We start from the raw sequence: 18,576 nt of genomic DNA on the forward strand, positions 1-18,576 counted from the left end.
GTCTGACTGCTTTACACTCGTTTTCACGTATAATTTTTGCGTTCAACTTTAACAATTTTAGTTATATTGCAGCTGTTTATCAATCGATTTGAATTAATTTAGTGTCATATCGTTTATAATAAAAGACTTAAAAATTTATTTAATAAGATTTTATTCCTATAAAACTAATATTTACAGAACTTTTAATAATTAAAAAATTTATATAGCTGCCATTCTGGAATTTTCAAAGGTAAATTTTCAAATTGATTTATTTTTTAGATGTTGTTGGGTACATATATACCAAATTTCATTGAATATCCAATCAATTCATTGAATAATCGATTCATAATTATTCATTGAATAATCCATTCGTATGATAACCCCATAAAAGGGCTATCATACCCCATATGGGGTATGAAACCCCATAAAGGGGTGAGGAGAAAAATTAATTTTATTTTTTTACAATTTCTGGACTTAAAGACATATTCTTATACTAAAAAAAGATTCGTTACTGAATCAAGAAGATTCAACAAAGAAGCAGTGTAGATTATGCAATTTAATTTGTATATTCCAAGATTTTTATACAGAGGTGTTTATGAAAAAACTCCTCGGATTCAAGTATTACTGAAACGACATTATATTTAAAATACTATTTACGTGAGTATATATTTCAAAAAGGTAAATTTTAAAGTTTTTTTGGTATCTAATACACTTTAATAAGTTCACCATTCGTTGTCCTGCACATGTCCAGACCGTAATCCAGCTCTTCCCACGTACTCGCCAGCATGTCAGATGTAATATGCTGCTACTACCGCAACAATCCTTTCCCGTAGGTGGTTGAGGTCACGGATTTTTTCCAAATAAACATTGTTTTTAAGATGAAATTTGAAATGAGAATTTCATATTCACAAAAAAAAATCTATTGGAGTCATGTTTGGGTTCCTTAGTGGCCTAGAAGAGGAGGGCCTTAGATCGGCCCTCCTCTTCCTATCGACCTGTTTTGAAACTGAAGGTTTAATTCATCACGAACACGGTTGTTCTAATGAGCCAGAGCGCCGTAGAAAATTAATCCTTTTGTCTTCAAAATCGTCAATATGTGGAAAGACGTAAAAGTTCTAGCATATCACAGAAAATATTCTCATACATCGTGCTTTCTACGAAAATGAACAGGCTCACAATAAGGTCATTCTTTAGTCCACACCAAAGATTGACTTTGGAAGAGTCACCCTGTTGTTCGATAATTTCATGCGGCGACTCTGATCCCCAAATCCTGCAATTGTGTCGATGATCTATTGACCCGCTAATCTGATATGTTGCCTCATCTAAAAACATGACATTTTTCAGGTAGTCCTCATTTTCATCAATGTTAAGCGTTAAAGCTCCAAACTCCAATCTTATCCCTTTTTCACTGATTTTGATTTCATGTAAAAGTTGAATCTTGTAGGCAATTTAGCCTTTATATAACTATACTTTTTTTTTTGTTAAAGTGGTGGAGGAACCCTATTTACGGGCGCCTAAGCAGTGTCGAGCTCGCTAACAGATTATGCCAGTTATAACCAAGGGCGTAATGGCCAATACATTTAACTAAGTATTAGTTAATATCACTTAACTAGTATTACCTAGTTTTTTCAGTTATATACCTAGTTGTAGGTTTTCTAAGCCTCTTATACACCACTTTGTACACTGTACGCGTAGATTTAGGTATTCTTAACTCTAAACTGCAAGCGCCTTGTTAACGACTTTTTTAGGCAACGCGTACGAGATGCTTGAATCCGTTCCACATTCTGTTCAGATACAGACAGCCTGCTTGGTGACGTCCCCTTTAAGACACTGCTTGTTTCCTTAAACTGATTAAACCGTTGGAGTATTGTTTTATTTGTAGGCTCCGCACGGCCATATTCACGTCGATAATTACGCTGAACTGTGATAAACTATCTTTTTTCGATAAACCCAATCACTCCCTGAGCTTTCTGCTGCAGTGTCGATATGACTGAGAGCCGGACATGACTGCTGGCCGGATACGCAGTGAAAGTCACACAAGTGGTGCCAACCGTGACGAATATTTGCGATGAAAGACTTAATAATATAACGAATATGAATATAAAAACCGGATACTTTTAATTAATTCCATTATTCCAATACGAGTTTTTTTAACCAAGGAATTCTTTTATAAATACACCCTATTTATCTGCATGGTTTACTCTTACAGTGGGGAGTGAAGATCAATTTTCTTTACGTTCTGAGGTATGAAGAATACGAAAATACCATTCACTTAAATTGGGGTTTCCTTATATAAGTAATAAATAATATATATATATATATATATAGTCTCCGAATGGCTTGTACAGCACGTAATTCATAACCTTATGGTGGCCCTGAAAAGGGTTTTTTTTCATTAGCTCTGAGAAGAGCTGTTGGGTCCGGAAGCTGGTCTCCGGCGAAGTCAGGGAGTTGCAACTCGTCCATTGAAGTCCGACCGGGCTTTCCCTTAGCGGCAGTTGGGTCCCCACTACAGCGTGGCAGTGGCGGGCCCCAGAGCCCGCAGTGTTGGGTCGGTGTCAGTCGTCCTTCGCCGGCGCGGCCGAGGCGGTTCTCCCCGATCGATTCCACGCTGGGCCGGCTCCTGCTGCTGAGTTCGCCGTGGCCAGGACGATTGAATTCCGGTGAGCTAGAGCTGGATCGGGAAGGATAGCGTCCGCATCCAGCCGCTCCCTCGGTGGGCAGGATAGGCCTGCTGCTCCGGCGGAGATATTGGCATCCGCCGGAAGGTTCCACGTTGTGCCAGCCAGGGAATTTCTTCTGTCTTCTACCATCTTCTTCTTCTTGGTCTTCTCCAGGTTGTGGTCGACCATAAATTGCATTCACTCTCGTAGTGCACGCTCTTTTATTGGAGCCTGAAAGTAGTGGGGCTGCAGCGCCGTTATGGTGGGAGAACTGCGCGGTCATCTGCGCGGCGGTAGTGATCCTTGTATCAGCGCGTCCGTATACTGTGCGCCAGTTCGCATCTGAGTTGCCATTGTGTTCGCCCGCTGATATTAAATTAGGCATATATGTGGTAACAATATATATATATATATATATATATATATAAAACTTCAAAACCACTAGATCAATTTCATTGAAATTTATATATGCTCTAATAGTGTATCTGAAATTGTACAAGTGAAAATTTTATTAAAGACTGAATGAATCTTTCTTTAGTTACGCTGAATTTAATATCAAGAAAATTTGAGCGGAGCAAGTTAGAATCGTGGTTTGTTGTGATGCTCCAAGTTGGAATGTTAACGTTTCTTTATCTGTAAAATCTATTATTAGCAATATTAAACCAAATAAAAATAGTATTAAAATCAAATTAATTAAGTCAGTCTTCTTGCACAGAACTGCACAGGATTTTTTTTTATTTTGAAAGGAACATTGTAGTCGTTTTTCCGTGAAAATGTCAAATATTTAACATTTTTTGGACCTGGATTTTTCTATTAATGTGTATGTGTGTATGTATATATACATGTATGTGTGTGTGTTTGTGTTTACTAATTTTTCTAAGTAAATTAATTTTTTGCGGTTTTGGATGGTTTTCTGAAAATCTTGGTAATTTTTTGTAAATGTCAGCTTATTTGTATTAGCACAATATTAGTTGGGTCGGTACATAATATACGGTTTTTGTTTTTTTAAGTAGAAAAGCATTTGGATGTATTTAGAATATATAAAAATATTTTTTTTAATTATTAAAAATCATTTTAACTCATAAAATTTAAAACACTCTATTTCTTAATAAATAGATAAAAATATATTTATCTACGTTACTTATATTAGCATTACTACTATCTCTTAATTTAGTGCAAGCGTTACGTTAAAAATAGCATAATTTATAACAATTTTATAGAGTCTGCAAAAAATATATATACATTTATATAAAACATATTTAATGCGAAAAATATTTACAATTTAATATTATATAAATCATTGCTGTTCTTTTAATATTCTTTCAGTTAAAATGTGGAACAGCGGATTACTTATTCACTTTTCTAAAAACATAAAAACAATAATGAAATGATGAATAGATCGGAATTACGAAAATGCTAGATGAAATAGGTTATGCGTTTCTAATTTCCCCCTCAATTCTCTAACAAGTATGTACGTTTATTATTATATGTATGTATGTGAGTTTATGTGTATCTATGTATGTTTTCAATATTTTCAAAAGGCGTGCGGTTCTTTTGAAGAGATCTGTTTCGTATCAGAAATGAAACCACTTCGATGAAGGGGTTTTTATGTTTATACTAAAGTTACTCTACTCCCTCCATCGTAAAAAGAACAAGTCTATTCTAAAGTCTCCAGTAACCGCGATTTGTTTTGTTTGTATTAGTATTATAAGCTCAGTTAAGCATGGAACATCCATCATTATAATCTTTATATTAAAAATAAAATATATATATATATTTATATCATGAAATAAAAAGTTCTATATTAAGAATTAACAAAAAAAATAGCTCAATAAACTAAAAATAAATTACTGTTTCATCAAATACAAACACACATTCTCGCATATGTATACATATTTAGATATGGTTCGTATATTAATTTATAGTTTATAAAACTGAAAAATTCAAAACATCAAAAAAATTTACGTAGACTTATTTAAAATTGAATTCATTTGTATCTAATTTATAAACTAAAACTAATTAGTTTATAATTTATACTAATTTATACGTTTATTCTAATTTCAATTTTTCCATATTTATTTGCTTTTTTTTATTTTTACAAATTGAAGGATGAGTAAATTAATATGTACTCATTTCTTTCAAAGGATTTAGTTATTTTTCTTTAATTTCTATGAATAGAGAGGCCTTTCAAATAAACAAAATTATAGAACATTTATATCTATAAATTTAGGAGATGTTAATTTGATATCTATTGTTTGATTAAAAAATAAATATATTTGCTTAATTTTTTTTTATTAATGTAGTTTGTTTACTAATATACACTCGAATAAAAATATTAGTTTTATTTCACCTTTTTTTTACGTTTAATTTTATAAACGGTTGGGCCACCCCTTTAAAGTGCAAGATAAAAAAGATTGTACCACTCAAATCGTAGCAGTTACTTTAAACAAGAATTATCTAATATTTGACATGTAGCTAACTGATTTTATTAAAGTAATATAACATGCTGATTTTCAGAAGATTTATATTAAATTTCATTAAATTTAATCTTGTCATAAAAGACTTTTAATGGATTATTAATCTTCACATTTTCATATCCCACTTCTGTTCTCTTAAAAAAGGTCTGGTCTAATAAATCAAGGGGGTTTACGCATTAGAAAAAGAATTGTTAACAAGAAAAAAGATACTAATATTTTTATTTTCCTGTCATCATAGCTCTAGAGCCATGCTGCAGGAAGGAAAGTATCGTATCAGACAAAAAATTGGGTGTGGTTTTTTTTCATTTCTCAACGTTTCATGATCAGGGACCCAAAAAACAAAAAAAAAGTAGGGTGTAATTTTCGAACGTACATAAATATGTACGTGCGTTGGCGTGTTTGAAGCTTAATAACATTTGACTGGATAAACCGATTTTGATGAAATTTGGCAAAGAGACCAGTCTATATGTGGAAATTTGGTAGTAAAATGTTGAGGTAATATCTCCAGAAGTTAGGAGCGAAGATAATTTTTTGGGGTCAATTTTCACAAAATCATTGCACGGCAGCTCAGTGTCAAATATCTGCAGAGACTTGAGAATCATGCAAACCACTTTGCAATTAATCTACTCGATAACAGCAGGTCCGACAGTTGAGACGTGTTCATGTGCTCGGCTTAGGGTCTGCGTAACAGTTTGGAGTCTGACAAGTTTATTAGTATCGTATTTAATTTTTTTGATTTTACTCTTTCCTTTTATTCTTGTCTTTTCATTTTCTTTTTCTTTTATTCATTGTTATTAATGCTTGTTTTTGTGGACTATGTGATGCTGAAATTAATGTTTTGTGATTTATGAATAAGCTTAAACTTTCATATTGGACTTGAAGTTTACTTGCCACGATTTTTTGTGTATTACTTATTTTGAAGGTTCCTTAAGGACCTCCTTATCGTGTGTTTTTGTCAGAAGACTTACTTATGGCTTCGCAGGAGAGCTGATTGTAATTATAATTGTTATTGAACAAAAAAAAAATTTCTCAAAATTTTGCAAACATAACCCTACTTTATATTTAGCAGTACATGTGTACATCTTATCTTACCATTTTTTTAAAATATGCCTCAATTCCTCCTTCCCCAAAAATTCAAAAATGTTATCTTTATATTTATTACACGTTTTTTAACCTATTTTTTTTATATCTTCCTAGGCATATTAATAATACAACTAAAAAAATACTTTGGGCCAATATTTTGGGTGGGAGAACCAAAGTTTAAAAAAATAAAATCTGAATTTTGTTTTAATCTTTTAAACTTTTTTAGTTTATTTAAACTTTTAATAATACTATTACAATAAAATTTTATCCTAATAAAAAAGATATCCACCAAAAAAAAAGATATACCTTTGGTAAATTTTTGTTGGTTGTAAATCTTTCAGTGGAATTGTTTTTTAGTTTCTTCCATTTAACAAGTAAACGTAGAAAAATCAAAAACTTTTCTTGAAAGGTGATTTTGGGGGTGGGGCAGCAGAATAAAATTAAAAAATACCGATTTTTATTTAAACATATCAAAGAAAACATAAAATTTCACAATAAAATTTCATCGTAAATTATCTCCACTTCAAAAAAGGAAATTTTCATGTACCGTTATTTTTCCACTATTTAAGAATAAATAGCTAAAACCAGGAAAGTATTATATATCTTTGTTGTCAGCTTTTTTTTATAGAAGAATCGGAAAAAAATTCATACCACATCTAAAATTCGATTATTACTATAATTTCTATCTAAGATCATCTTTTAAAAATTTCAATAATTTTTAAATAAATTCTAAACAATCTTAAATCCATATAAGAAACAATCATCTTCAGACTGATTTAAACCATAAAATATAAGAGATTGTAATTTCTTTGCATTTCTCTCCTAAAAAAGAAGTAGCCAATAAATCTAACGGAGATAACTCGATTCATTCATCGATTTAAAAAAAAATCTTTTACTACAACTCTAAATAGCTCAGTTATTAAAAATAATAAAATTTTATTTATTTTTCGTGAATAATTATCAACATAATATAAAAATAAAAATAAAAATATTTATAATAATATTTATTATATAAAATAAAATTATTATCTCTTCTTAAAAATCAATGAGAGTAAAGAGAAGAAAAGAAATTGTAACAAAAAAAAGCAATATAATAAAGCTGAGAAATAAATGTTCCCGAAATTCTCAGTATGAAAAAGGAAACAATAGGTGATAAAGTAACTCTTAAATATAAATAAGTGATTAAGAAGCTAGAGAAGAAACTAAAACCAAAAGAATAAAGAAAAGAGAAAGATATAATAAAATTGTTAAGATAAAAAAAGAAATATATAGAAAACCAGTAACGATTTAAAAAAACAGGTCAACGGTACTTGATTATCATTATTATTATTTTTTTTTTGTTTTTTTTTTTTGTAAGTCTGTACTCTTAATGGTATTGGTATTGATAAATCGTCTTGATTATTTTTATTAACTCGTGATCAAGAATGAAATAAAAAAAAAAAATTGAAATTTTGTAATATAGAACAACATTTTTGTCGATTTACTTGATACTATGAATATTTTGCAATAAATGTTGATATTTTTTATTTAATTCTTCTTTTTTCATAATTTAATTTTTATAATATTTACATATCTTTGTTGTTAAATAAGTTGTATAATAGCATATTTAATCTTTACCACTTTCTTATTAAATATTACTATGATTTTTATATGTACTATATTAGTTATATAGTAACAAAAATAAATAAAATTATATTTATATAAAATTTTTGTATTCACATTTCTTAGTTCCCGCTACAAATTTTTAATTTTTATAATGATGACAATTTTGGTCCAGTCGATTGCAATCAAAAGGGAAGGTGCATAATTAGATGTTATAACAGTCCTAAATCCAAAATTTCAACATTCTACGGCTAATCCTTTTTGTGTTATGCGAGATACGTACGTACGTACGTAGAGATGTCACGCCGAAGATAGTCAAATTGGATATTTTCGTTGAAATCTGAAAACCGAAATTATTTGCGATTACAATAAGTTAAATATTTTATAATGTTTAAATTAAGTTAAATTAAAATCAAATAAAATTAACGAAAAGTCAGTATTCTTGTACAGAACTGCGCAATTTTTTTTTTTTTTTACATTCGTATTTGTTAAATATTTTTGATTAATACTTTACCTATTATTAGTTATGATGTAAAGATATCTGTATCTTTCATTTTACGAAAATATTTAATTATTTACCGACTGATTAGATTATATTTCGTATAAACTTCAATACAAATCACAAAAAAAACTATAATAAAATATAATTGTTCGATAAAGATAACGTTCCAGTTTTCACTTGTTTAGGAAATTAGTTTTACAATAAAACAATTTAGATTTTTCCTAGTTGTACAAAAAAATACTCTGTTGGCTATCCATTGCTACAAACGGTGATTTCAAATTGAACGGAAATTTCTTGGGAGATGATTCTATAGCTAAAAATAAGAAAAAAGTTTATATTTAGAAAACGGTTCGTTAGCGAGTTTCGGCTCGTGAAAAATTTAGCCCTGCTTTCTGTTCCGTCTGTGAAATTAAACCGTACTAAAATTCTTAAGGTACAAGTCGAAGGATAAATTTATGCTTATCTGGTTTTTATCTAAGAAATTGTTTAAAAGTTGTCCCAGACCTCTATCTCATTCAGATTTTAAGAAAAGGGGGTAAAACACGAAAGTTCTTTGTGGAAAATACACTTTCTTAGGTTTGAAATAAAATAACTCTATTAATTTACCAATAAACAAATAACAATTTCTAGTTGACTGTAAAGAATTTAATTCTGAAAAGAATTGATACAATTTACGTTTATTAAAATGAAATACAAATCTGAGAAGTTCAACTTAATTAGAAATAAAACATAAAAACTGATGGAAAAAATGATACGATTTTAAACAGAACAATTTTTATCGTAGATAGACAACGTGTAAGCAAGCACGAAAATGATAAACATTCTATTCGTTGGGTAATGACCTTTATGATTGGTCACCAAGTTTATCAGATTAGAATTTTTGTGATTTTTTATATTTGCCTATATAAGGAAATACTTAAACAAGGCCTTATGAATTCATTAAATGGATCATTGAACCACAACACTTCTTTGAAATACCAAGTATATCCTACAATCACATCTTTAAATATAATTTGTAAAATTTATTATTATTGTAGCTCTGGGAAGACATAATTTTGAGTAATCAGTTATTTTTATCATGTGTTTTTTTTTCTAAATTAGGAAATGTTTATCGATTGAAAACTTTATTTTGAAATCACTATTTTATTTTTAAGAAAAAAAAACCAGTTAACAGTTATGGTATATATTTCATGATTTTTTTTATGTTCGAATAGAATTTACTTAAATTGTTTGCTAAATAATTTACTTAGTCAGTCAAACACCTAAATTTATTCTTTGGACAACCGTTTAGGGTATTCATTTAATTTTTATTAAAAGAAATTTTATTGAAAAATATATAAGTATAAAAATAGTATCTTTTGTCTTTAGTTACTATTACTATAAATGGTCTTCCAAAACATTTCTTTCTACCTCACACGCTTAATTATCTAATTACTTTTTCCAGCCGTAAAAAGATTGCCTTGTTGATAATCGTTTACTGTAATTTCTTCTGAAATATTGCCGCGCAATATTAACGAAATTGTTTTTTTTTTTTATTGGTATACAAAATTCGTTCTGGCTTTCGAGCTAACAAAAAGCTTTCATCGCAGAAGTATTTGCCATCTTGTCAAAAAACTTTTATTTAAAAGAAAATTTTATTTTTTATTTATTTATTTATTTTAAATTTAATTTAAATTTTTATTTTGACGAATACAAATTAATTATCCGAACCCCAACATTTTTATCTATTATCAGCTGAAATTATTACATTTTAAAGGTCATCAGTCCATTTTCCGATTTTCAGCAAAATAATTTTAAATAAAAAAGAGTGTGTGTGTGTGTGTGTGTGTGTGTGTGTGTGTGTGTAGTTTAATAACTTAGTTTGTGTATCTATATAAGTTTCTATGTATCTTTATTTTATCTGTACATAAATATCTGTAGAATATAAATTGCTATTCACTAATATTCTATTAAATAAATATTGGATATCAGATATTGCTGTATGCGTTGTCTAGCGTAGTTGTAAATCCATACTTAAAAGAGAGAACGAAATAAAATGGAAGATTGATGTTTTTTGGTTTGGGTGTAGAGGATATAAAAAAAGGAAAAAGAAATTGGTAGAAAAAGATAGAATGATGTATATAGATATACTAATACTGTTTTTTAAAGAGAGAGAGTGTATGAGTGAGAGAGAGTGATAATGAAGGAATAAGGTAGAGGAAATAATATGATCGAAGTAGATGATGATGATAATGACGATGATGATGATGAGGTAGGTTGGTGTTGTAAGAAAGAAAAAGAGAAAAGAATTAGAAAAGGAAAGAATGATGCTGTCCTCCCCCAAAGTGGAGAGAAAATGACTTTATCTTTAAATAATGAACGGGTTGTTTTAACCAAAATAATAATTAAAATGTCTGGCCGATGTAGGAGCGTGAGTGCTCCACCTCTACCCAATCATAATCTCGCCAGTGTTGCCACCCGCAGGGAAATTCTGTTTGATAAAATATTCTACCTTTATAACTTTACCATAACGTTTATTTCATTTATCCTTGATTTTTTTTTAACTCTTCCAGAAACATGATTACCTGTTGTGAGTCCTTGTACAGATCCCCTGGTGATTACTTACGCACGTATGCACGTGCACACTTACGCATATTTTCTTTGTATTTCTGACAATCTGTTTATTAAAAAGATCAAATATACTTGTATAAATACCTATGACGTTATTATAAAATAAAACTCATTAATAATTATAAAGTATATTATAAAACTATATTTGATTTGTCTGAATATTTCTAAAAATATTATTTATTATTATTATTATTTTGTCATTAGTCATTATTCGAATGGTTTAGTATACTTTACCATTACTCTTTCAACTCCATGTTAATTTTTTTAACCTCAGGAATATTTAAACATTTAAACCGTAATATTCTATATCTTTAATTATCAACTTTATTTATTTTAATATTTGTCTTCCTTTATCTTTATGCCTCATTCCATCATAAATGAATTAATTTTTATTGTATTTTATACATAATTCCAAAACTTAGGAATTTTTCTCTTGAAAGACTTGATTACTAGTATTATTGTTTTCTAAATAGTTTTAATTTTTTTTTTTTGCATAATGATCCATCAATTAAGGTAGTTTGAAAAAGAATTCTCCTACAGGTAATACATCACGAAAAAAAATATATATATATGTGTGTATGTTCTAGATGACTTTACCTAAAAGATTATGATGACGATCTTACTTCAGACATAATTCATTGTTAGAACTGTTACAATCATTTTCAAGAATAACACGCATTCCATTCCAGGTTTACTTGCACAAATAAAAAGTGAAGTAGTTTCCAGTAAATTTTTTAACTGAGACAACTTCTGGCTAGTAGCACCTCCAAGTCTGCAAAGGTTATAATCAATTCTATAACGGATACCTTCACTATGTTCACCATAGCAGCATCTGATTGAAGAACCTGTTATGAATCTTTGTTATACTTGCCACAATTCAGTTGGAATATTATAAAATACAGTTAATCTGAGTATTTAAAAAAAAAAAATAGTATCTTTTGTCGTTTAGTTACTATTACTATAAATGGTCTTCCAAAACATTTCTTTCTACCTCACACGCTTAATTATTTAATTACTTTTTCCAGTCGTAGAAAAGTTGCCTTGTTGATAATCGTTTACTGTAATTTCTTCTGAAATATTGCCACACGATATAAACGAAATTGTTTTTTTTTATTGGTATACCAAATTCGTTCTGGCTTTCGAGCTTACAAAAAGCTTTCATCGCGTAAGTTATTTGCCATTCTGCCAGACTAATTAAATTATGTGACACAATAATCAATGCTCACATAAAAAGAAACAGCTATATACCAACTTAAAAATATTCTTTGTAAAGCCATATAAATTTTTATATATAAAAGTTAAATTTTTTTGTAAATCATCAAAAGTGTTTATTTTATTTGTAATAACCTTGTACTAAAAATTATTTTGCCATTCATTAATGATAAACAATTTGACAGCAGAAAACCTTTTAGACTGCTGCAGAATTATTTAGGAATATATTAAAAAGTAATCATTTACTAAATTGTTACTATTGGTGAAAATCCAACATAAAAAGAATATATTACAAAAAAAGCTATCTTTCTCTTGAAGAAAATTAGGCTAAATAGAAATATTAATTATCTTGAATTAAATTAAAATGTATACTTTTTTGAGAATTTCGTTGTTCGTAATCTAATGCCGCGTATTACGATGGCTATTCCGTATTAATTTTGTTTAAACTGTACATTAATAATTAAATTGTACAAAATTCAAATCAAAGTAATTATATTTATAAATGTTTTGAACCGCGGTCTTGGAATATCATGTATCAGCTGATATTAATAGCTCTTCAAATAGTTTGATCTTATTCTGAAATTATCATTCGTCGTGAATACATTAGTTCAGTTCTTAAACGGAAAGTTTTTCTTTTATAAACGTTTGTTCCATAAAGCTTTCCTGGTAATGAAGGGGTGCATTGAGTCAAATATTGTTATATATTAAATGTTGCTTACATTATTCGATAAGGTAATTTTTTTTTTCTAAATAGAATGCAATTACGTAATTATAATAATTATTATTCCTATATATTCAAGTAAATTTATACATTTAAAAATCGGTTAAATGCAAAGTGAATAAAGGTGTGTTTTTTTTCATTTATTGTTATTTTGATGTGGTTACAGAAAAATTAATGTTATTTCATTTTTAATTTTCACTAATCTAAAATATTATTTCAAAAGAAAGTTTGATTGTAAATGAGGATAATTTCAATAAATTTTTCCAGTTTTGAAATTTTATTTTAAAATCTTAAGTTTTAAAATTTAAAGTTAATCTGAAAAGGTTTTAAATGTAGAGATTTTTTTAAATTAAAATACAGTTCTCTTAATTTTTTTAGATTTTCTTTATATTTTACTATATAAATTTTAGCCTGTTATAAATAATTAAATTACAAAGAAGTTTAATCTTTTAAACAGATCTTTTGATCTGTTTAATCTTTTATGATTGTAAATTTATTTTTAAAAATGTATTTATTTGTTTTATAAATGCTATAGCTTAAAAGTACAAGTTAAAAGTAAATACATAATACCTGATCTAAATTTATGTTTTACTTAATATTACAATAAGAAATTGATACTGCACTACATTTATCATTATAAATTACTCTTGTAAACACTACCGAATAATAAAAGAAAAAAAAATCAATTAGCAATGTACTGCATTTAACGATTTAACCCTGTCAAATGTATTAATACTTATTGCATCGCGTACTTTTTCGTAGAAGGAATTGCTAATTTATTACATATTACAAATGTCTAGTTCATTAGTTATCCATTGAGTCGTGAGTTGTACTCTGTTAAAAGATTGGTGTAAGGTAAATAATGCTCCTCATTTTTCTAGCCAGCGGAACACAAGGGGATTATATAATTAGAATCAGTGCCCTTCCATTTATTCATCCATTAATAATAATGATTACAATTGTGACTAGGTTTCATAGTCATCCATTAAAATAATTGAGAATTTAATTTTATAACACCTTAAGGAAGTGTTGTAGGTTACTGGTCTTTGATAAAGTCTTCATCTTGTCTTAATATCAACAAAAATAAGTTAAAAACTATTTTATTTTTCAATGTTGTGTTTTGACGGAAGTATGGTAATTTTTTAATAAAATGTTTAATTTTTTTATGATTGATTTTTTTAATGTTGTAGTTTTTCAAAAACATTGAAAAATTTATTACTTTCTCATTAAAATTTATAATTTTTATTTTTCAAACATTAAATTTCCCTTTAGTTTGTTCAAAAATATTTTAATAAAAAATGTCATTGAACAAAATTATAAAATATTTTAAGGTTTTTTAATAAATTTATTTTAATAGTGCTACTATTGACCAAGAATAGAATTATTATTCAGTAGTCTGTCTCTGTTCTTAAACTAAATTTTAATATTTCAGAAAAATAAATTTCTTTACAATAGGTAAAGATGTCAAAAGATACAAAGTTTGCAATTTGCCGATATTTTAAATCGGCAAACTATTATTAATAAACTAAATTCTTGGATTTATACTCGGAAAGTACACTCGGGCTAAAAAAATGATTTTCCGGGATCTAAAATTCTTAAAAATAAATATTAAATATTTAAATCAAATATTATTATTTTTGAAATCGAGACTTCTAAAGTTCGAGTCTTTGTGAAGACTTCTATATGGATTTAAATCCTAGACTGTGAATACTTTGATGGTTGGGTTTAAATTAACCACACGTCTAAGGAGTGATCAAACTGATTCTGTTCCTCACTGCATTTTTACCGGAACATTTACACTTACATTGCACTACATCTGCAACTACATAGGCCTGACTAGCCGATAGCAGTAATTGGATTTGCCTAAACGCACACACCCAGACTCGGCGTAGCTGGAAAACTGGTTGGAAAAATATATATAATTTTCTCATATTATATACATGTGTGTGTGGGGGCGCTCGCGCGCGTGTATTTTTTAATTTTATTGCATTACAGAAAATTGGAATCTATCAAAATCAGTCATTTTTAATTATTATTTTCCAGAAAAGTATTTTTTATAGTATATTTTTACTTCTCAAATTTGGATAACGGATTGGAAAAAATGTAGAAACCCTATAGGATGTTTGATTTGAGTTTTCTGCCTTTCCTAGCATGTCATTCTAACATTCGTAATTGACGTTTCAGAGTACTTCAATTTTTAAAACTACTTTTACTATTCCATTTGGCTGCTAAAAGTAGCTTTGAGAAGGAAGGTATTCCAAAACGCGTCTACTACTACATTCGTAGTTGACGCGTTTTGGATTTTACGTAGTTTTGTATTCTCAACGTTTCATCAACTAGGAAAGGCAGAAAATAACGCTCAAATCAATTATGATAATTCTAACGGAAATATTAAATTTTGTGAAAACCTATTAAGTGTATTTTATAAAAAATTATTTTAATATTTTAAATATTTTGATTTTTTATTTTTAAAAAAAGTACCTAGGGAAAATTCTCCTTTTATAAAGAAGATGAGTTATTGTTATGAAGTATATATATAAAAGGACAAAAATTTGTGTTTTTTTTCCTTTTATTATTTTAATGTAAATAATAATAAGGTATGAATAAATAAATTTTGATGTTAATAAATTGCGCAAGATATACTGTATATGATTGCTAGTTATACATTACAGTGCAGTACTGGTTTATGATTGATAAATTTATCTTGATTATGTGTAAATTATACGCTCACAACAACGAACGGTATTATATTCGATAGATTACATCTCTTGTTAAAGGGAAAAATTTTTGCCGGTAGGTAAATTTTATATTAATCCGGAGGGAAAATCTTTCATACCGTCCGTAGTAACATGCTGGTTTAGTTTGAGCCTGTGGCTGCGCGATGTATCCGGTGATAGGTGTGTTATAAAATTTAGTATGTTATGTTGTATATTTTGTTTATTAATTTTGACAATGTGTAATTAATAATTTATTATTTTTTTTATATCTATTTAATCTTATTCAACCTTCTCCAGCCAGTTTTGGAATATTTTAGACATGATATGTAAGTAGAAATAAACAAATATAAATGTGTTTGTATGCATTAAATAGTCTTGATGTTCGCCCACATGTTCTCTGGCCCGTTATTCTTTCTTTATTTTTTTATGCTCTTTCTTTTATACTTTATCTTCTCCTCCCTCCCCCATCTTTTTTTATTTCATTGTACCTTTAAATCTTCATCTTTTCTTATTTCTTAAGACACTTTATTTTAACAAGCAACTTTACTGTACAACAAATATATTAATGTACATCTCAGTTAGTCTTTATCGAAAGTTGTATAATTTTAGAATTTACTTTACTATACTTAGTAATTTTTATTTTGGGTGAACTGCTTTTAGTATTATTTGTATTGAATATATCAAACAGTTATATAAAATAGTAAAAGTATAAGTGTTTATTACTACTAATACAGTATTAAAAAGAAATTTATATATTTTACTTAGCCTCTTCATAAACAAAATAAATAAGAAATTACAATTTATATAAATAGTTTTATGTATTATTTATATTCTATCATAATAATTATGTATATACAGAACTTTCGGAGAAATATAGAAAAAGATAGGTTATAAAAATATTTTAACAAAAATTATATTTACAGATTTTATTCGGGTTCATTTTTATTAGAATGTGAAAAAAATGAAAGAAAGAAAATTCACTAATATATTCGCGTATTGGTCTTTCATCCGATGATCCCGGGTTCGAATCCCGAGCCAGGCATAGCATTTTTCATTAGCTAAAAATTTCCTTTTGGGCTAAATGACCAGAGCAGCTGATGGTTGTATATCACAGAGAAAAAAATTAATAATAATATGTTTACTTTTAATGAATATACATACAATTATTTTTTTCATTAATGATAAAGCATTTCCTAAATTATTCTAATCAGTATTAAAATTATGAGATCTACTGATGTTCAATTAAACTAAAGTATTCGTCTTTTTTATTTTTGTTTTTTGGCAATCGTATTCTATTCCTATAACTCGAGATTATAGGAAATGTTATCTAATTTTTATTTTCCATTTTTTTCCGAAGATTTTAATTATGTTTTATTTAATTAGTGAAATTTAGAATTAAAAGGCCTTAATAATTTTGTGTTCTTAGCAGTTCCTCGGTTGTGAAAACTAATTTACAATTCCTGTTTTTTTTTTTTTTGTTTTTTTTAATAGAATTACGGAGTTATTCTCTACTCATTTAGTTGTGTCTATTATTTATTCCTCTGATTTTTACTGTCCAGAAAAATCATACTGCCAGTATCATTAGAAAAATTAACTAATATTGTTATAAATTACACCTAAATATATATGTGTATATATACCTATTTAATACCTAGGTTACGGGTTTAATTTTGCTAATTAAAATGAAATTAATGCCAGTAGCTTTAAATTTATTTATAATTCAGTAGAAAACTTAAAAATAAAAAAATAAATACTATTTAAAAATTAGTTATTTTAATCTTATTCAATAGAAATTTCGAGAATGTTTTTGAAAATGGAAAACTTATTTTTAAAAACCGTACAGATTTGAGGATTACAGATCTTCCTTTTGTAACTGTTTGAAGAGTTATCGTATCCTAATAATTGCTGTGTATCCACTAGCAATACTCGAATTTGATAATTTTTGTTTTTAATGATTGTTGTAGGAAAAATTCCACATCGTATAAATAAGTATCTGCAATTGACTTTTCTAAAAGGCCATCAGATAATTTAAAGTGCTTTTAACTATAACAGTTTTTTTTGTTTTTTTTTTAAATTTCCTACTATACTTCAACAATATAATGCTTCTCACAGAAATAATATTTTAGTTTCTTTTTTTAAATCTTATATCATTATTAATAAAATTGAATATTTTTCAATAATTTTAGGAAAATTACTTGCGTGTATATAATATTTAAAAATATCATCGTCAAAAAATAAATTTCCGTCAGGTTAGTTATTTTATCTATTATTGAAAAATTATTCTGGTTAAATTTAAATAGTTGTAACTGCTATTTATCTTTGTTAACATAGGTAGTATTCACTATATTATTTATATATTATATTTTTTATAATTAACACAAAAATAATTAGCACAGTAATAATTACGTCATAGAAAAATTAATTTTCTTTTTTTAAAACGAGTAATTGATTTGAATTACAAATCATGAAAGAGAATGTGTTTTTTTATATATAAATATGCATGAAATTTTAAGAATTAACTGCGTTGCTGTAATCAATGAGAACATTTTATATTTTTATACTCAACAGAAAGAACTAGTTAGTATTTTTTTTAACGGCTATGTTTATCAAGACGTCTTGTATTTTTACGGATCAAACACAAATTGATCTATTTCGATGTTCATTTCCTTTAAACAATAGATAATATTTTTATACTTACTTTTTAAAGGTATAAGTAAATTAAATTTAATTTCTGTTAAAATAATTTCTATTTAATAAGTTAACATATTTGGATAATCATCTCATTCCTTTCCAGATAAATGTGATTTTATTAAAAGTTAAACAATAAAGTTGAATTCATTTAATGCTGTCAAAGGATTTAGAAACAAAAAATTATACTTATGGTTATTATATGTATTTTAATAAGCTATTAGTAGAAATATTACATACTATACTTACTCGCGTAATTCACGCACCTGAATTTTTAAATAATATCTTAATGAAACATCCAAGTATAAAATATTCAGTAAAA

The 18,576-nt window shown here is 27.5% G+C and overlaps 1 protein-coding gene across 3 annotated transcripts in view; it reads left to right on the forward strand.

The window, feature by feature from the left end:
• Positions 1-18,576, forward strand: part of ci (transcriptional activator cubitus interruptus) — a 752,653-nt gene that overhangs the window by 674,481 nt on the left and 59,596 nt on the right. The window contains exon 1 of one of the 3 annotated variants that reach the window (XM_075375511.1): positions 15,744-15,892. The exons of the other annotated variants lie outside the window; for them this stretch is intronic. Within the exon in view, the coding sequence (XP_075231626.1) occupies positions 15,886-15,892 (7 nt within the window). The 5' untranslated portion in view covers positions 15,744-15,885. Of the gene's footprint in view, positions 1-15,743; positions 15,893-18,576 lie in introns of those variants that run through there. 3 annotated transcript variants of the gene reach the window in all.

Source organism: Lycorma delicatula, chromosome 9, assembly GCF_047948215.1.
Source record: "Lycorma delicatula isolate Av1 chromosome 9, ASM4794821v1, whole genome shotgun sequence".
Lineage (NCBI taxonomy): Eukaryota > Metazoa > Arthropoda > Insecta > Hemiptera > Fulgoridae > Lycorma > Lycorma delicatula.